Here is a 21,280-nt window from a genome sequence, read left to right on the forward strand (position 1 = left end):
CAGAAGGCCTCAAAGCCGGGGGCTCAATTACCGGCGGCGCGCCCCGACGCGATCGCGCCGGGGGGGTCCACGGAGAAAGGATACCCCCGGCTGTGCTGCGCCAGGTCGCTAATTCTAGTCGCAAATGCGACCTGGCGCCTGGGTTTTGTCGAGCCCTGGATTATAAGATGAACCCCATGCTAAAATTATTTTTTTTAAATGGCATTAGGTTCCATCCCCCACCCCCCCCCCCCCCCAAAATCAATACCAGAACCTTATCCGAGCATGCAGGCCGGGGGGGGGGGGGGCGATGAGCGAGCGCACCCCCATCCCCCTGAAACATACCAGGCCACATGCCTTCAACATTGGGGGGGGGGTGCTTTCTGCTCCCCGCCCCTTAGCAATTTAAGAAATGTTAGATGGCAGGAGCCTTTGAGACTGAAGGTGTGTATGTGTGTGTTGTATTTGTATGTTTTTTTTTTTTTTTTTTTTTTTTTTTTTTTTAATGGAATTGACAAATACTTGTACTGTGTATCCCATACATTCATATAGGGGGGGGGGGGGGGGGTCAGGCAAAGTGCTTTGGGGTGGGGTTACGTTGAGGGCATGTGGCCTGTTATGGTTTAGGGAGGGGCGTGTGCTCTGCCGCCATTCTTCGATTTACATTTCAGCTCTCAGTGGGGAAGCCTGCTGAGAGCTGATGAGTCATCGGTTGTTAAGGATGTGGCGGCTGGCTTGTTCTCTAACAAGCAGCTATTCTTCACATAGAATTCTAATCGGTCGATCATTTTTATAACGATGCAAAAAAAATAAAAAATTTTGTTAAGTAAATGAAATTTGTAACATAACAAATCTATTTTAAAAAATATTCCATTCTGCACTTTTTAACCACATCTAAGGACTGGTAAGTTTCACCTCCTCCCGTGTTCCTGTGCAATTCTGGTGTGAATCTGCCCCAAGTACATGGGAGTAATGATGAGCCACTCTAGCCTGATGAAATCTTTATTCCTATAACATTTTTATTCTGCAGATATGCAGCTCTCATTCACTTTTTTTTTTTTTTTTTTGAAGTAAGTGAGACTGTAAAAATAGTGTGTGGCTGCATGTAGATTCCTATACTGTATTTCTAGTACGGAGAGAGCAAGTAATCCTCCTTTCCCTTCCAGGTATGTGTGTGCTACTCATGGCCATTAAATCTTGTTGAAAACAAGGAGGCAGCTCTCCAAGCATTGAGTTGCTCTAGCTGTTTAACTTATGCCAGTGATAAGGCCCTGAAACCTGCACTATTGCTAGCATGTGACAGTGACTGTGTTAACCAATGCTTCCTTTAGATTTAATATATTTTTTGTTGTATTTTTTTTTTTTTTTTTTTTTTACAGGGTCTGATGAACCAGGGGGTCTCGCAGGAAAAGTAAATAGACCAATATGAAGGTAGAGTTTGCACCTCTCAATATCCCCCTGACCCGGAGGCTGCAGACGGCAGCTGTGTCTCAGTGGGTCTTCTCTTTTTTGTTACTGGGTAAGGCCATTAATAAAGCTTGTATTAGCATACTTTCATAGGCAATATTTAAGCTGTAATTCAGTAAGTAGAACAATAACATGCCATAGCATCTATGATGTTGCACGTTAATTGTAAATTTAAAGATACAGGGATTACTATAGAGAAGGATAGCTGTGTACTGGAAAATATTGCAACCAATACTACACTACATTTATTTTATATCTCTTTATGGCAGTCACTTGAAATACTTACTCGCATATTTGTGCTTTTAGCTATTAAACTATTTTACATTACCAACACTGTAATATAGGCATAGTGGATGTATAGTATCTCACGAGTACACCCCTCACATTTTTGTAAATATTTTATTCTATCATTTCATGTGACAACACTGAAGAAATGACACTTTGCTACAATGTAAAGTAGTGAGTGTACAGGTTGTATAACTAAATTAGCTGCCCCCTCAAAATAACTCAACACACAGCCATTAATGTCTAAACTGCTGGCATAAAAGTGAGTACACCCCTAAGTGAAAATGTCCAAAGTGTCAATTTTTTTTGTGTGGCCACCATATTTTCCAGCACTGCCTTAACCCTCTTGGGCATGGCCTTCACCAGAGTGTCACAGGTTGCCATTGTCCTCTTCCACGTCTCCATCATGGAGCTGGTGGATGTTGGTGACCTTGCGCTCCTCCACCTTCCGTTTTTTTTAGGATGCCCCACAGATGCTCAATAGTTTAGATCTGGAGACATGCTTGACCAGTCCATCACCCTTACCTTCGGCTTCTTTAGCAAGGCAGTGGTCATCTTGGAAGTGTTTGGGGTCATTAGCATGTTGGAATACTGTCCTGTGGCCCAGTCTCTGAAGGGAGGGGATCATGCGTCGCTTCAGTACGTCTCAGTACATGTTGGCATTCATGGTTCCCTCAATGAACTAGCTCCCCAATGCCAGCAGCACTCATGCAGCCCCAGACCATGGCAATCCCACCACCATGCTTGACTGTAGACAGGACTTTGTACTCCTCACCTGATTGCTGCCACACATGCCTGATACCATTCTAACCAAATAAGTTTATCTCGTTCTCATCAGACCACAGGACATGGTTCCAGTAAGCCATGTTCTTGGTCTGCTTGTCTTCAGCAAACTGTTTGTGGGCTTTCTTATGCATCATCTTTAGAAGAGGCTTCCTTCTGGGAATGTAGCCATGCAGACCAATTTGATGCAGTGTGTGGCATATGCTCTGAGCACTGACAGGCTGACCCCCCCCACCCCTTCAACCTCTGCAGCAATGCTGGCAGCACTCAATTTGTCTATTTCCGAAAGACAACCTCTGGATATAATGCTGAGCACCTGCATTCATTTCTTCAGTGTTGTCACATGAAAAGATAGAATAAAATATTTACAAAAATATGAGGGGTGTACTCACTTTTGTGAGATAGTGTACATTATTGAGTAGTAGTTTGGCACATTTCTGTTACTTGAAAACCAAGCAGTGTGCACTTGTGGCCAGAAGATGGACTTTCCAGTAAACTGTCTGAACTTTTGAACAGGATCTTGCTGACCTCCTGTACCCACAGCATTGCGAGGGGGGCAGTTCTTCCTCAAAGTTCACTGAAGAAGCACAGGAGGCATTCTTTCAGCAGATTAGCACATCCTGCTCCCCATCCAAGCAGTAAGATCTGCCAACCTTCTATTGTAATGCCAAATCGGCAGCTATTGATGGCAATGGCACCATCCGAATCAGTGCAAAACTGTATTTGCGGCTCAGCACCGATTACCAAAAGTAGTTTCTGTACTACTTTTGGCAACTTCGGAGTGTAATTTTTCTCCTTTTTTAAAGCTGTGCTTTAGATACAGACCTAAATGAACTGAGAAAAGATTTTATGGATAGATGGAAGAGCACACATAAAAATTGCTAATCTAGAGAAAAAGCATCCGACTATTTGGAAACACTTGTGACTCACCAATGTGTGACTTTATAACACAAGGTCGTTTCTTACTCACCTTTATCACACATTCAGTGTAGCTGAAGTTAAAAATAGGTGGGACATGTTGTTCTAGGAAGGTTTCAAGACTGAGTGCTAATGAAACAACAAGTTAAGATGCATGCCATTAAATATACAGTATGTAGTGCTATTTCCAGCTTTTCCTGTGATACCAAGCAATAATATCGTTGGGGAAAAATTGCCTATATGGTGATCTTGTTTTCTGCATTGCTTTGCCAGCAATGCAAACACACAGGAGTTTTCCAGTCTCCAACCTGCTGTTATCTGTACAATAAGAACAATGCTGATAAGGACCCTTTTGTTGCTGACCTTCCAAAAGACACTCATTCTAGTTATTTTAAATGAACAGCACTATATAAGATAAAATGAGAGGAAGACAGTAATTATTGCTAGCAATAATCGTATGTGACTCAGACAGGCTGATTGATCTACTTGGGTACAATCGATCAACTTGGTACACTCAGCCTGCCTACACACTTCTTTATTCTCTCAGTATGGGTTCCCTTTAGGTTTTTTTACATATGGGTTTCAACTTGTATAATGCCAATGTGTACATTAGGCTTGTACATGGCCTTTGCAAAGCTTTCAGCCAGCATTAATTTGCTTTATTAAAGACTCTGAAGCACCCATCTATAATTTTGGGGATGTTAATCGAGACTAATCCATTCTGTCTCAGGATAAGAACTATAGGGCAAATTGCCCTCCTTAAGATAAAGCAGAAGGCACAGGGCAGCTCTAAGGCCAGTCATACATAGAGCGTCTTTCCTGCAGGGGTTCTTTCTACGGGGTGCAGGAAAGAAATTCACTGATAAACACAGATTGTGTTGATGAGGGAATCCCTTCTGCTGGGCCATTGTCTTCACCGGGTAGGGGATGCCCTCCCCGTCGGGAGAAGAACGTGATTATTGTTAGCAGCTATAACATCCGCTAGCATTAATCGCAGGTAAAATAAGGCATGCTGGTTGTACCCAAATTGATAGATTAACTTGGTACATTCAGCCTGCCCATACATGGTTCAACTCTCGGCCGGTTAAGCAGGAACTGCCCGTGATTCGAACCGTGCATTGCTTGCCTTAATGTCTGACACAAAGAACAGGTATTTTTTCGCACTTATCAAACAGATACTTTCAAAGGTATTTATATCATTGCTGCTTTATAAATATACAGTGTATTTTTTCGTTGTGTTTTTTTTTTTACTTATTTTTGGTCTATAATCGCAATATAGCAGCAGTAAAGCTAAACCACAGCTTTATAAATGGAGCCCTTTCAGTTGTCAAAAACAATCATACATGCTATGTGTGCTCATTCCTCTTAAAGGAGAACTAAATCTTCCTTTACAGCCAGGAAGCTGCCATCTTTGCCTCTGTTTGATCTGCAGTTGCCATAATGCTGCACATGTAATCAGTTATGACACCTGCCATTTCATGGCTTGACAGTTTGGTAGAAGAACAAGCAACTGTGACAATGTCTTATTTACAACATGCTTTAAATGTAATTGTTTTGGGAAACCGTTAAATTGATTAGATTTAGTTCTGCTTTAGGCCTTTTATAGCTGTTACTAGTCGAGAAAGGCACAGACTCAACATGCCTCTCAATAGCGCTTAATGATATTAAAGGAAACCTGTCCTAAAAGAAATATAGAGGCTGACATTTAATTGGCTGGCTGTGATGCTGGTCCATTGTTTAGTACCTTCTAACTGAGCCACCCAGAACAACTGGAGTCATAACTTCTAATATGCAAACTTCTTCGGTAAGGGACTCGGTACATAATGCCAAAGGAGAACCATGACATGCCACAACGAGTATTATTTTGAAGTGGGTCACAAATGGCAAATTCCATATTCTTCTTATGACAGATTTATTTTAACGCAGATCTAGCCATCAGTAATTCTGGGTGTCTGCCAGTTTGAATATTGGAAAGCCTCCTAGCTTTATAAAATGAGACAACATTCATAATGGCTTATATTTAGAGATCTAAGGAGTTATTCTTCATAGTGTAAACATCCCTAAAACCTTTAATTTTGGATAGACTGGGGAAAGGTTAATACCCCTGTCTGGTTTTACTGCTATCCAGAGCTGAAGTAGAGGGAACTTTTTTTTTTTTTTTTTTTTTTTTTTTTTTCTCCCAGAAGAGAAGTTAAGGAATCTCTCCAACAGCAATACTCCCTTCTAATCCTTCCTTGCCATATTCAAAGCTATCCACATATTTTTACTTGTAAGAAGAATTAGAAATTTGGATTCTTGCAGTTATAAATTAAAAGTATTTGAACAGACCATCAATTCTACTATTGTATATTTTAGCACTGACTTTTTTATGACATGTCCATGTTTTCTCTGCAGCGCAATGCTGTGTGGGAATATTCTTTATGCTTGTACTCGCCAGGTTATGGCTCCTGATAGCTCTATATGTCCTCTGGCTCTATTTGGACTGGGAGACCCCACAAACTGGAGGCCGCAGGTCGGAGTGGGTGCGGAGCTGGACAGTGTGGAAGTACTTCAAAGAATATTTTCCCATTGAAGTAAGTTGCAGAACTCCTCCTTAATGTACTACATGACCATGTTTCTGCTGTCTGATATGCTAGCTATTATGTGTCTAATAAATTAAAAGGCAATATATGTGTGGGTCATAGAAAAAGCACCTTGGTTTCACTTCTTTCTTTTAATCATTTTAGCAAGTTATAAAACAATATAATTATAATGGTATTCTCCCAATGGTTTTTTTTTTTTTTTTTTTAATGATGCATGTTCTAGATTGGGTTTCTTCCATTGAGCCTCTGTTTCAGCTTCACAAACGGTGAACAACTCAAGTAGCTCAGAGCTCATTGGGTTTCCTTACACTTCCACGCAGTCTGCTCATACAGAGGAGCAAACGCATCTGTCTTCCACTTATATCATTTTAACATCTGTACCCCAGCAATTTGACAGCAGTTCACACCTTTTTAGCCATGTAAATCAAGCAACACCAGCAAAGGGAATATGTACCTAGAACGGGAGGGCTTCTACAACCTTCACATCTCCAATTATACTCTTAGAGCTAGTTTACACTTGCTCCAAAACATGGCTTCGGACAGGCTTTGTTAAAGCTTCTGTCACTAAATAAAATAGTTAGCTTACAGTCCTATTTACACCTTTCTTTTGCTTTGAGGCTTCTATGGAGGCTTTGAAGATGCTTAGAAGCACAAATAAAGGTGGGCAGCACAGTGATGTAGTGGATATCGCTTTCGCCTAGCTGGTTGGAATCGCAACCACGACTGTCTGGAGTTTGCATGTTCTCCCTGCACCTGCGTGGGTTTCCTCCCACACTCTAAAGACATATTGGTAAGTTTATTATATCCTTTCTAAATTGGCCCTAGTATGTATAAATGTGTGTTAGGGACCTTAGATTGTAAGCTCCTTGAGGGTAGGGACTGATGTGAATGTACAATGTTTATGTTCTAGAATGTACAATATATATGTAAAACGCTGCGTAAATTGACAGTGCTATAGAAGTACCTGAAATAAATAATAAAATAAGCAACATGGAGTATAATTTTTTGATGCAAAGCAAGGTGTAAACAGGACTGTAAGCTCACTATTTTTTGTCTAGTGACATGAGTGTTCAGGGTTTTAACAAAGTGTGTCCGAAGCCTTGTTTTGAAGCAAGTGTTAACTAGCTGTTAATGTGTGTTGAAGCCGAAGCAAGTGTAAATGAGCCCTTAGACAAGCAAAATCTACGCATTCCATGGTCACTGAATTAAGGTGTGGCTATTAAGGCTGGGGTTTTTTTTTTTTTTTTTTTTTTGACAGATAAGCTACAAAATCTCTTGAACATTACAGAAAAAGTCCAATTGAATGTGAACTACTACTAGCTATAACTAGGAAAATCAGTGAGTTGGTTTAGATCTTGTACAATCACATCAGACCCTGCTTTTTTAAGGAGCGTAGCGTGAACTCCCACACAGCGCGGTGACAGGCATTTTACTTCATTGTAAACCGCCTGTCGCTGAAAGGACACAGAAAACCATTGTTTTCTGTGTCATATTTACACTGTATTGCAGCACAGAGCTATGCTGCGATAAAATACAGACATGCTGCATTTTATCACAGCGTGCTGTAGAGAGTTGCATGTCACTGTACAGCAACATGGAAGTATACTTTTGTGCATTTCAAATTTAAGTTTGTATAAAAAAAAAAACACAAAAAAAGAGCTGTATGAGATGCACTGAATCACTATCACACTGCCCCCTACCGTAGTTGGGTCGTGAACGGTCTGCTACCCGAGAGGTAAAGTGCTCCGGCAGTTGTCTGTTCTCGTGTAAGTGGGACCTTAAGGTTAACTTGAGGTCCATTGGATGTATGGGGCCACTTTAGACAGGAGCCAGCTAACTCTTGCCATGCCTTTGGAGTGTAGGAGAAACCAGAGAAAACCATGCAAGCACTGGGAGAACATGCAGGAAAGTGTTCTGGTTGGACTCAAGTGCTGCAAGGCAGAATTGATAACCATTAAAGTGGTTGTAAAAGGCTGAAGGTTTCTTACCTTAATGCATTCTATGTATTAAACCACCCCCCCCCCCCCCCCCCCCCCCCATACACACCTGAGCAGTATCCTGATTCAGGGACTTGCATAAGAGTGGAGGCTTGTATGATCTCTCCTTCATTAGCTCAGACAGAGTAGGAGAAGCCGTTGACAAAGGAACGGGGGGAGAGGCTCGGGAGCAAGCCCATGCGAATGCCCTCCTACCAAGCAGCTTGTTAGAGGGGCACTCGGTGGAGGAAGATGAGCTAGGACCCCAGAAAGGGAGGATCGGGGCTGCTCTGTGCAAAAGTACAGGCCACTGAATTTCAAAATAGGCTTATAAATAGACCTGTGTGATCTGGGCTGTATTTGGAGATCACAATGTCCTTGGAACATACTATATATAAGGCTTTGTGTCACTGAAGTGGAAGAGATTCTTGTGACTGCTCTCAGCAGCTTCCTCGTTAAGTTCTACTGAATTTTTTTGGCCAATTTATAGAAATGGATTGCAGCATAAAAGTTAAATGTAGATGGTGTATATATTGTGTTTTTTTTGGTGTTGCCATAAAAACATTTGAATACTTCGTACTCAAAAATATTGTGCTAGTCTAAACAAAATTTTAAAATGATCATCCATGGGACTGAAGTATATTATAGTGTATGTATGTGCTAGAATGTAAAGTAGTGAGTGTAAACTTGCTGTCCCCTCAAAATAACTCAACACACAGCCATTAACGTCCAAACCACTGGGAACAAAAGTGAGTACACCTCTAAGTGAAAATATCCAAATTGGGTCCAATTAGCACTTTTCCCTCCCCGGGGTCACAAGGTTGCAGGTGTGTTTAAAGTTGGCTTTATCACTCCCTTACTGGTCACTGGAAGTTCAACATGGCAAAGAACTCTGAGGATCTGAAAAAAAATGATTGTTGCTCTACATGAAGATAGTTTGGGCTACAAAAGGATTGCCAAGACCCTGAAACTGAGCTGCAGCACGGTGGCTAAGCCATGGTCAACCAAAGAGGTTGAGTGCGCGTGCTCAGCGTCATATCCAGAGGTCGTGTTTTTTTGGGAACCAGACGCATGAGTGCTGCCAGCATTGCTGCAGAGGTTGATGGGTTGGGGAGTCAGCCTGTCAGTGCTCAGACCATACGCCACACACTGTATCAAATCTGTCTGCATGGCTGTCGTCCCAGAAGGAAGCCTCTTCTAAAGATGATGTACAAAGCCTGCAAACAGTTTGCTGAAAACAATCAGACTAAGGACATGGATTACTGGAACCATGTCCTGTGGTCTGAGACCAAGATAAACTTATTTGGCTCAGATGGTGTCAAGTGTGTGGCAAGCAAGTGAGGAGTACAAAGGCAAGTGTCTCTTCAGTCAAGCATGGTGGTTTGATTGTCATGGTCTGGGACTGCATGAGTGCTGCCAGCACTGGGGAGCTACAGTTTGAGGGAACCATGAATGCCAACATATACTGTGACATACTGAAGCAGAGCGTGATCCCCACCCCTTCGGAGACTGGGCTGCAGGGCAGTATTCCAACATAACGACCCCAAACGTAACTCCAAGACGACCGCTGCCTTGCTAAATAAGCTGAGGGTAAGTGTGATGAACTAGCCAAGCATGTCTCCAGACCTAAACTCTATTGAGCATCTGTGAGACATCCCTCAAATGGAAGGTGGAGGCGTGCAAGGTCTCTAACATACTCCAGATTTATGATGTCATCATGGAGGAGTGAAAGGGGACTCCAGTGGCAACCTATGAAGCTCTGGTGAACTCCATGCCCAAGAGAGAGGGCCTCCCTAGCGGTAACCCCGAGCCAGACTCGGGATCGCATCGCTGGATGCAGGGGAGGACACAGTGAAACTTACTTACCATGTCCCCCGCACTGTGTGATCGAGCTGTCCTCCGCTCGATTCATAGTGCCGAATGCCGCCGAGCTCCGTTCCCTGCGACGTTACATCGCATGTGACGGAGAACGGCGGCAAATTCAAAAAAGTAAAAAGACACACACAGCACTGTAATCTTACAGATTAGTGCTGTATTAAAAAATGCTACACCCCCTTTGTCCCTAGTGGTCTGTGCAGTGCCCTGCATGCACTTTTATAATATAAATACTGTGTTTTTTTTTTCTGCCTGGAATTTGGAGATTGTCCATAGCAACCAAAAAGTGTCCCTTTTTCAGTGTTTTAGGATTTGATTACATTATTGAATAATTTTTATTATTCTTTATTGTATTATAAACTTTATCATACCCTGGATGTCTAATAGACTCTGGTTTGAAGAGATTTAAGAGCGTTATTCCTAAGAATTACAGGACTACAAAATAAAACGCCAGATTTCCATTCAAAATAATTGTAACGCTTTCAGCACCTAATTCCAGACTGAATCATACCGCCAGGGAGGTTAAGGCAGTGCTCGAAAATGAGGGAGGTAACACAAAATCTTCACACTTTGAGCATTGAAATAGCTCCTGAAACCTGCCTCCCATGCTGCCTGAGTGCTTTAGAAAAAGTCCTGGAAGCAGCATCTTTGGGTTGGTTTGGGAGCGCTGTATACAGTGCTGTCTAAACGCTTCAGCCCTTTGCAATGAAAGTCACTTGGGAAGCGCTGCAACATTGGCAGTTTTAACTCCTTCGGCCACTAGCGGGGGTTAATAGCGGCCAAAAAGCAGCGCTAAAATGAGCGGCACTTTAGTGCTAACGAATGGACGGCCCCAGTGTGAAAGGGGTCTTGGGGGTGTACTCGCTTTTGTTGCCAACAGTTTAGACATTAATGGCTGTGTGTTGCGTTATTTTGAGGGGACAGCAAATTTAAACTGTTATACAAGCTGTACGCTCACTACTTTACATTGTAGCAAAGTGTCATTTCTTCAGTGTTGTCACATGAAAAGATAGAATAAAATATTAACAAAAATGTGAGGGGTGTACTTTTGTGAGATACTGAAGTACATTCCTCTCCTTCCCTTTTGTTGAAACCTCTCTGGGGAAAAAAAAAGTGATACCTATACATGACTGAATCCATAGCTAATATAAGTTTAACCACTTGACCACTGGGCACTTAAACACCCTTAATAACCAGACCAATTTTCAGCTTTCGGTGCTCTCGCATTTTGAATGACAATTACTCAGTCATGCAACACTGGACCTATATGAAATTTTTGTCCTTTTTTTCACACAAATAGAGCTTTCTTTTGGTGGTATTTAATCACCGCTGGGTTTTTTATTTTTTGTGCTATAAAGGAAAAAATACCGAAAATTCTGTAAAAAAATGAATTTTCTTTGTTTCTGTTAGAAAATTTAGCAGATTAGTAATTTTTTTCTTCATAAATTTTGGCCAAAATTTATACTACTACATATCTTTGGTAAAAATAAGTACAAATTGGTGGATATTATTTGGTCTTTGTGAAAGTTATAGAGTCCACAAGCTGTGGTGCCAATATCTGAAAATTGGATCATACCTGAAGTACTGACGGCCTATTTCAATTCTTGAGACCCTAACATGCCAGAAAAGTACAAATACCCCTCAAATGACCCCTTTTTGGAAAGAAGACATTCCAAGGTATTTAGTAAGAGGCATGATGAGTTTTTTGAAGTTGTCATTTTTTCCCACAATTCTTTGCAAAATCAAGATTTTTTTTTTTACTCGCTGAGTAAATAGATACCTAATATGTCACTCTTCAAAATTGCACACGCTCGTGGAATGGGGCCAAACGTCGCTACTTAAAAATCCCCATAGGCGACGATTTAATTTTTTTTTTTTTTTACTGGTTATATGTTTTGAGTTACAGAGGAGGTCTAGGGCTAGAATTATTGCTCTCGCTCTAACGTTCGCAGCGATACCTCACATGTGTGGTTTGAACACCGTTTTCATATGTGGGCGGGACTTACGTATGCGTTTGCTTCTGCATGCGAGCACATGGGGACAGGGGCGCTTTAAAAAAACATTTTTTTTATTGTTCATTTTACTTTATTTATTTTAGTTTGACATTTTTTTCCCCAAAAATAATTTTTTTGATCACTTTTATTCCTATTACAAGGAATGTAAACATCCCTTGTAATAGGAATATGGCATGACAGGTCCTCTTTACAGTGAGATGTGGGGTCAATAAGACCCCACATCTCACCTCTAAGCTGGGAAGCCTGAAAAAAAAAAAAAAAAAAAAAGATTCTGTCTTTGATCGTATTAGCGATTCGGTAGAAGCACCAGAGGCGGAGGGGGGGGGGGGGGATGTCTATGGCTGGGTATTGCAGGGTATCACCGACTATGGCTGGGTATCTCAGAGTATGGCGTTGCAGAGTATTGCATTGCAGGGTATTGGCGAGTGTTGCAGAGTGTTGCAGGGTATTGGCGGGTGTTGCAGAGCATTGCAGAGTGTTGCAGGGTATTGGCGGGCGTTGCGGAGTGTTGCAGGGCGTTGCGGAGTGTTGCAGGGCGTTGCGGAGTGTTGCAGGGCGTTGCGGAGTGTTGCAGTGCCATGGCAGGGTGTTGCAGGGCCATGGCAGGGTGTTGCAGGGCCATGGCAGGGAATTGAGGGGTTAATTTTCGGTGCGCAGCGATGTGGGCACTGCAGATGCAGCCCACATCGCTGCCGACACCGATCTCTTCCCCCTCCGCTGTACCGATCGGTACACAGAGGGGGAGGGAGGAACCGGCGTCATAACATGACGCCGGTTTGTTTACAAGTGATCACTCCGTCATTTGACGGAGCGATCACGTGGTAAACGGCCGCGCTGGACCCACAGGACCCGGCGGTCACGGATGCTCTCGAGTGCAGAATTCTGGGAGGCCGTTAATTAACGGCCTCTCGGAGTTAAACAACCGCCCTGAAGCCGTTAATCGGCAATGGGCGGTTGTTAAGTGGTTAAGGCATATCCATGCCAATTAGCCACTGCCCAGAGCTGATATGATCACAGGATGGCCTGTACATTTAGGGGACCTTAAAGAGATCCAGTCATCAACGTAATAAATTTGCAGGTAACACACATCGTCTGTGATTGCATACAACGGAGGCTGATCGGCCGGTGCACAGTGCCTGATGTCCGCCGGCGCGCTCTGATCATTGGGCAGAATGCAAATGTAAACAAAGCAGATCACTGTTCTGACAGGAGGAAAGGGATGGAGTTTGTGTCTCTGCAAAGCGGGAAATTTCTTCTCTTGCCCTAGTAAAAGCACCATATACAGTGTAGTAAAACACAGGCTAGGCACACGGTTAACCCTTTAATCGACCCTGATGTTGACCCCTTCATTAGTGTCACTGGTCCCCGAAAAGTGTCAGAATGTCTGCTGCAATGTTGCAGTCCTGCTACAAGTCTATGATCGTCACCATTGCTAGTGTAAAAAAAAAAAAAAAAAAAAAAAATCCCATAATTTTGTAGACTCTTGAGCAAGCCACTCAATATATGATTACCGGTAGTTGGATTTTTAATTTTTTTAATTTTTTTATTTTTTTTTTTTTATCAAAAACATGCAGTGGAATGGATATTGGTCTAAATTCATGAAGAAATGTTTATTTTTATTTAACAGAATGTGTTTAAAATGTTTTTTTGCCCAAAAATTGTCTGCCTCTTTGGTTATAGCGCATTAAAATAAAAATGCAGAGGTGATCAAATGCCACCCAAAGGAAGCTCTATTTTTTTTTTTTTTTTTTGGGTACAGTGTCGCATGTTTGTGCAATTGTCAGTTAAATTAACGTAGTGCCATGTCGCAAAAAATGGCCTGTTGGGGGGAATGAGAGGAATCTCCTATAGGTTAAGTAGGCTGCAGTTGAGCTTTTTAATGCTTGCAACTTAAACCGGTTGTCCATAAAAATACAGAACATCTATTCAATATTATAAGGCCGTAAATACCCTTGCTCCAGTGATGCGACCTCTGAAAGCTACGTGGCCAGCGTCAATTTTCTCTTTCTGGGTTCATATGGGTGCCAAGTATTTTTATCTGTCTTTACTGACTGGTGTGAGATAATGTGACTCCCACACATGAGTTAATTCATTCCAGCATCAAGGTGTGCCGAGAATATACACCTAATTACGCATGCACAGGTTTATTTTATTTTTTTGCTGTCTTTGATCCAGAAACGCAATCAGATGTAAGGGGAAGGCCCTGCTAAAGACAGTATGCACCAGAGCAAGTGTCTCTATTGGCAGATTTCCCCCCTCTCCTTCTCGTTCTAGCAAGTATGAATCTCCCTAATGGGGAAAGGAGACGGCAGTGAATGACGGGAGCTCTCTGCTTAGGGAGCTCTGAGAACTGAGCAATCAGCATTGTTTGATAGCTCGGTTCTGTGTTCGATCCGACGATGGACAGATTCAGCATCGAAGCATGCTTTATCCACCTAGGCAAGTATGATTATAATTTTTTTTTTTTTTTTTGTGCAAAAAACTTTTTTATTTTTCCTTTTTTAAGTGCAAGCTTTCTGAGTAAAGTGTAAATTTAGCAATTACAGGTTTTTATAGCTTTCCAAATGGAATCTTCAGTTTTTTGCAATGGTGGGTTAGGCTGATTTTACATGTATTTTGTCTGTCAAAATGGGTGGCGGGGGGGTTAGTTTGCACACCTTTTTATAGCCAACAGTATACAGACCAACTAGTTTCAAAGTATTTGCTGCTCTTTCCCCAGCTCATCAAGACACAGGATTTGGATCCTCAGCACAATTACCTTTTGGGATTTCACCCTCATGGAGTCTTAGTCGCTGGAGCTTTTGGAAATTTCTGCACGAACTACACTGGGTTTAAGGAGCTTTTCCCAGGCCTGACTCCTCACCTGCACATCCTTCCCTTCTGGTTCCGCTGTCCCTTCTTCCGAGAGTACGCCATGTCTGTTGGTCAGTAAAAGGATCTTTTCTTGACAGGAAAAACATGCAAAACCATATTTTTACAGGTGTTTTTTTTTTTGTTTTCTAAATAATGATGCAGTATGCATAGGTAGATGTACTTTCTTTACAGGCTCCTTGGCTTTCTCTTACTATACTATGTTCACAAATGATAGTATAGACCAGGAGCCTCCAAACTTTATAAGCAAAGGGCCAGTTTACTGTCCTTCAGACTTTAGGTAGCTGGACTGTGACCAGTGGGAGCAGAAAATGCCCCGGCATCAGTCAACATGAACCGTGCCCTCATTGTCTATAAATTGGAAAAATAGTCCCCCCATTGATGCTATCAATTGGAGTAGTGCCCCAAGAACCAGATAAAGGCAAGCCAAGGGCCACAGTTTGGAGACCACTGCAATAGAATATAACTCATTGATGTGTTTAGATGCGTCAAACACTTTTCTGCTGCTCCTGCAAGCACTGACTGTGATTAGGGGGGGGGGGGGTTTGTGTGTGTGTTGGGGGTTTTTTTTTCTTCCCCTTTTTTTTTTTCTGCTTTTAAACTTCTAAACCTTCTAAAAGAATATGTCTTCAGGGACAAATAGGCTAACATTTTAGAGGCAGGGAAAAAAACGCCAGCTGCACCTAGGAGCATCTGAGAACTTCCATTGTGCATGAAATTCCTTTACAAGCTCATCAGTTTAAAGTTAATTAAAATTGGAGACCTAGAATTATTGCTCTCACTCTGGTGTGCAAGGAGAAATATTTGCATACACTTGTGTTCTCTACTTTTGCATTCATATGTGTGTACTTGGAGCGATGGGACTTCTTCCTCCCCCTTTCCCCCCCCCCCCCCCCCCCATTTAAATGTTATTGCCATCACAAAGGGGACTCTGCTCCAGCCAATTAAATGCAAACTGTACTTGATATGCAGTGAGCCCAGCTGTTCAGCTAGGATTTTGAGAGCCCTAGAAATACTCAGGAATGCTAAGAGTCCTTTCAGGTTCATAGTCGGCAGCAGAACATCCATTCTGCAATTTCACTTGTATGTACAAATTGAAGGTCTAGCAATTGAGCTCTGTAAGCAGACTTTTTCAAAACAAAGGGAAAGCCCTGAAAATGGATAAAGGGAACCTAAAACTCCACCTGGAACATCAAAAGGGGAATGCAGATTAAATTATATAATATATTTTAAAATTCTAAACTACTGACCTTTTTTTAAATGGGTTTAACCTCTTGCCACCACTGCACCTCCTGCCAGTAGCTTTGGAGAGGTGAACTCACAGCTCCTCTACCGCTGCTCCCCATTGAAATAAATGGGGCAGCGCTGCAATATCGGCAGTGTTTTGCGGGCGGATTTAACCCCTTTTCGGGCACTAGCAGGGGGTTAAAACCGTCCCACTAGCGGCCGAATAGCGCTGCTAAAAATAGCGCCGCTTTACCGGTGGCAGCACAGTGTGAAAGGGGTCGAGATATTGTCAATCCCAACACACAGTAAAAACTGGGCTTCCTTGGTTTGATAGTGGGCAGTGCCAAGAAAAATATATATATTTTTTTATTTATTCTATGAGCCATTTGGTAACTCTGCTGACATGTTTAAAAAAAATAAAAATATAGCTCTTTGACAATTGGAATGAATGGCTCTATCTTAGTCCCTGTAGCCCTCATTACTGCAAGGTGACACAAAATATGCTTCAGTTCCATTAACAAAGTCCCAAAGTTTTTCTGGGACCATAAGTTAAGGCAAAATAAAACAGTGTGTCAGTGATCCAGAGATTATTTGTGTGTGTGTGTGTGTCTCCCTCCCCCCCCCCCCCCCCCCCCAACGAAATTGGGTAATGCACAGCATAAATCTACAAACCTAGTACACAAGAGCTAGAAGACTGCAGTGAAATCTGAAGACCCATAATGGAAATGTATTATAAAAGTAGAAGCAAACCGTATATGATAAGCAGGAAGGTTGCAGTAGACCTCCAGATGCATAGCGCACTATCAACCCTATTGCCATGTGTACATGTAGCTATACTTCTGACTTACATTGGACAAGAGGTATGGATGGGGGTGAGCTCAACCCCAGACGTGGTAAGAGAAGGCATCTCAAGCAGGATGTATCAGTTGGGCATTGGGACTGGTGCTAATCCCACTACAGAAGAGTAATAAAAGAAAATAAAGTTGGGAGGGGGATTATTAAAGTTTGATGCGCAGTTTCTATGTTCACAGGTCTAGTGTCGTCCTCTAAGAAGAGTGTGACAAATGTCCTGAGCAGACCGCAAGGTGGAAATGCTGCAGTTGTAGTGGTTGGAGGAGCTGAGGAGTCATTGGATGCTCATCCTGGAAATCGAACTCTCCATATCCTGAATAGGAAAGGATTCATCAAAGTGGCATTGAAGAGAGGGTATGTTTCTTGATTGGTAATTTAACCTGCGACTACTGGAATCATTTAATCTATTGTGCTGCACTGAATACAGTACTGTTTATTAGTTAATACTGTATGTAGGTTGAATTGTTGGAATAGGAGTTATTACACAATGTTTGAGCTGTACTGCTTCTACACTTCAAGCCTCTGAAGCGGACAATTTAGAGGACATAATGCACTGAAATATGGAAGAGCAAGATTGTAAAAATGTACTTCATCATTCGGCCATTGTGTGGTAAGTATACTGCTGCCGGCCCCCAGGTGTTTGTGGACAGGTAGCCTGTACAGATCGGTGACAGACTGACAGGAGCAACAGTTGTCCATCGCTGTAAGCATGTAATAGTACATTTTTTAGGGGGTTACATATGGTTAGAGGTGTTCTGCCTTTAAACACAGACTGATTACCAATGTGCATTTACCTTGTTAGAGGAATTGAAAGCCATGACCTTTGTCAGCTTGTCATTTAACTTGTACATGCTTCCAGGTCATGGCTGTCAGCAAACACCTGGGCTCCCGGCCACTGATATCTGCAGTATACCTGCCACACCATGCATGATTGGACATCTGAATGGGGGGCTAACTACTCATTTGGGACAGAATGTGCTGAAATGGCTAATTTGACGTAAACCAGGAGTGACATCCAAACGTCTGCTCAGCGAGCACAAATCCATATGTGCCCAGTGTCTCCAAACATTAAATGACCAATGCCCAGCATGTGGATCTTCCTTTTTAGGGAGTACATGGGAAACCATAAATAAGGATTTGACAAACTATGACAATCCTGTATGTTTCCTTTTTTGTTTTTATTGAAGACCATTTAGTACAATGTCTGTCAGGCTGCATGATTGTGACAATCTCTGTTTGGGTTCTTGGGTAATGCCATTTTCCTGTTCTAGCAGTTATACCAGTTGACGGTTCAGTCCAAAAGGCCCCAGAATTAGACCCGGTGCTCTACATAATCAGATGTCAGTAACAGACCTGGTTAGACACATCCCCACTTTTTCTTCTGCAAAACAAGTCTGTGTGAGGACACTTGTGGGATATGGCTGTTACCCAGCTCTGCCAGCAAAGAGAAGGGTGGGGCGCAGCGTTTTTACTAACTGAAAAAGGGAATCTATTCCCAGACAAAAAACACATCACATCATAACTTGTAGGGGTTGAGGTCTATAAAGAGACAACAATTTTGGAAGCTTTAATTGTGCTTTAACCATTTCCATACTGGGCCCTTTCACCCCCTTCCTGCCCAGGCCAATTTTCAGCATTCACGGCTGTCTCATTTTAAATGAGAATTGCGTGGTCATGTAACTCTGTACCCATATGAAATTTTTTTTTTATCTTTTTTTTTGTTATAATATTTTTTTTTCGCGAGACCGAGCTTTCTTTTGGTGGTATTATAATAATCACTTAGTTTTGTTTAGCAAATAAAAATAAAACTTTTGAAAAGAATTTCAAAACTTTGCAAGTGGTGTGTGGTTTTTTTTTTTTGGTTTTCTCTTTACTGATGAGGCGGCGCTGATGATCAGTGTAAACAGTGTGCTGACAGCCTTGCAGGTTATCGACTGCCGATAACCAGCAAGTCCATTTACATATGATCAGCTGTGATTGGACACAGTGCTCAGAGAAGGTCTGTGTTGCGGATTATACAAGAGAAGCTACAAACAATACTGGGCTTTGCTTTACCTCTATTTCATGCCCATGGCATCTTCCAGGTATAGCTTTGAACTAATGCCATATAGAATGCCCTTCCACACTATTGGTAAGTTTTTGTAAGGATTTAACAAATTCTGTTACATTGGAGAAGATCACTGCCATCCCTATGTATTCTCATTACCGATTATGTAGGGAATGGAATGGGTAGACAGATGTGATTTCTCGTCACTGCCTTAAGAAAAAAAACTCTGGGCATGAGGAGTGGATCTTTGGCCACAAAATCTCCAGATCCTGTAGGGCAGTGGTCTCCAAACTTCAGCCTAGGGGCCAAAGGCTGCCATTTGCGCCTGCCTTTGCATACCTCCCAATTGTCCTGGGATTTCAAGTAAATCCAATTTTTCCACAAATATGGGCTGAGTCCTGCAGCGGAGCCCACTAATCCCCTTGACAGCTGCATCAAGGCGCCCAGCTGACATCTCTCCCTCCTAAAAAGGAGTGGTCTTCTGTTACCGATAACCCACCTCCATCCCTGAAATATGCAACAAAAGATTTGCCCAAATGGGACTTTAAATGAGGTGGGCACCATTTGGCCAAAACGTCATACCAGTAATTGAAGTATATGCGGTTATGCAGGTAAGCCATGCATACATTGGTATCAGCAATGGCCAGTTGTAAAACATCCATGTAAAATAGACAATGGTACATAAATGGATGATAAGCATGTAAAACACGGGCATTGGTATACCCCAAGAGTGGAAAACATGGGATACACAAGCATCTAATGTACTCGACGTGTTTTGCGAGACCCAGCTTGCTCTTCAGGGGTTGATGCGTGTACAGATGTACCGAGGAATATAAATGTGTAGGTGGTATAGTATGGATGGAGTAGTTGCAGGGCGTGGGAGCCATAATATGGGATCCCATACTCTTCCCCTAAATGAGGCAAGGACAGCAGGTGTGCGGTTCCCAGAGACACCTGCTGCTACCTTTTTTTTTTATAGGTACAAGGGAGCCCAGATTTGTTTTACCACACCCTTAAGCCCTTCTCACTATCCTATTTGGCCACACCCACTTTTTGCTGAAGCACTGTAAACTGGCCCTTTGTTTATAAAGTTTTTGGAGACCCCTGCTGTAGAGCAAACACAGAAACTTAAAGTGGTTGTAAACCCTTACAAACCACTTTAACCTACAGGTAAGCCTAGAATTAAGGCTTACATGTAGGTCCAAGAAATATCTCCTAATATATGAATATATGGTTTAGGAGATATTTGCCTGAAAACAGGCACCGCTATCTACGGCGCATGCGCCGTAGACGGCGGCGCACTGAGCGCGGCATTCTCGACGACGGAGCTGCCACGCGTGTCGGCTCCCGTGTGCATGCGCGGGAGTGACGGCTTCGCCGAATGACAGCGGCGGAGCTGCGAGACCCCACCAAGAAGTTGGATGCGGCGACTTCGCTGGCTCCTGTGTCAAGTAAGTGACACATAATGGACTACTATGCGATGCATAGTAGTCCATTATGCTTTGCCTTTGCAGGGAACAAAAGAGGAAGTAAACCCATTGGGGTTTACTTCCTCTTTAAAAGTGAATGTGTAACGAATACTGGAATTTGGTTGTCCTTTGGAAATATGTATGCTAAGGTAAAATTAGATGTCATCTTGCAATCTAATGTATAATATTCAGGGATTTTTGCTAATTTTTTAATATTTATTTATTTTTTGTTATAGAGCTCATTTGGTGCCAGTATTCTCTTTTGGTGAGAATGAACTGTTTCTTCAGGTGCCCAACCCTAAAGGGTCTGTGCTGCGGAATGTACAAGAGAAGCTACAGAAGAAGCTGGGCTTTGCTGTACCTCTATTTCATGCCCGTGGCATCTTCCAGTATAGCTTTGGACTGATGCCATATAGAATGCCCATCCACACTGTTGGTAAGTTGTAAGGATTTAACTAACTAACTCTATCAAATTGGAGAAGACCACTGCTATCATGTGTTCTCATTACTAATATGTAGGGAATGGAATAGGTAGACAGAAGGGTCGTGGGGAGTCTCATCAGCTGCCTTGAGGGGGAAAAAAATGTCCGCACTACCTTCCAAGTGCCAGGATGCCAGAACAATTTCTACTTTTTTTTTTTTTTTTTTTTTAACCAGTGTCTGCAAGGTGTATGGCACAGTTGTTTTGAGCTCTCTGAGCTCCAGGTCTCTAGTCCCACAAATGGTTCTTGAATGAATCAAGGGATTGACCAATTGGATCCATTGACGCAGGCTTTACATGCTTAGATAAATGATATCCAAGCCTTGCAAAGAAGACTTAATATCCTGTGAGGTTTTGCCTGTAATGCGGCCTCCGGGCGCTGGACCCTGAAAAGTGGAATCCTGAACACTACAACGCTAACACGTTCCTGCGAGGTGCTGTGCAGTTCAAGGG

At 42.4% G+C, this 21,280-nt stretch overlaps 1 protein-coding gene across 1 annotated transcript in view; it reads left to right on the plus strand.

Annotated features, from left to right (window-relative positions):
• MOGAT1 (monoacylglycerol O-acyltransferase 1) overlaps positions 1-21,280 on the plus strand; it is a 33,046-nt gene that overhangs the window by 5,102 nt on the left and 6,664 nt on the right. The window contains exons 2-6 of the mRNA XM_077488306.1: positions 1,359-1,498; positions 5,827-6,005; positions 14,600-14,804; positions 17,010-17,184; positions 20,583-20,782. Of these exons, the coding sequence (XP_077344432.1) occupies positions 1,405-1,498; positions 5,827-6,005; positions 14,600-14,804; positions 17,010-17,184; positions 20,583-20,782 (853 nt within the window). The 5' untranslated portion in view covers positions 1,359-1,404. The remainder of the gene's footprint in view (positions 1-1,358; positions 1,499-5,826; positions 6,006-14,599; positions 14,805-17,009; positions 17,185-20,582; positions 20,783-21,280) is intronic.

This window comes from Lithobates pipiens, unplaced genomic scaffold (assembly GCF_037356315.1).
Source record: "Lithobates pipiens isolate NorthernLeopardFrog02 unplaced genomic scaffold, aLitPip1_a1.2 Scaffold_18, whole genome shotgun sequence".
Lineage (NCBI taxonomy): Eukaryota > Metazoa > Chordata > Amphibia > Anura > Ranidae > Lithobates > Lithobates pipiens.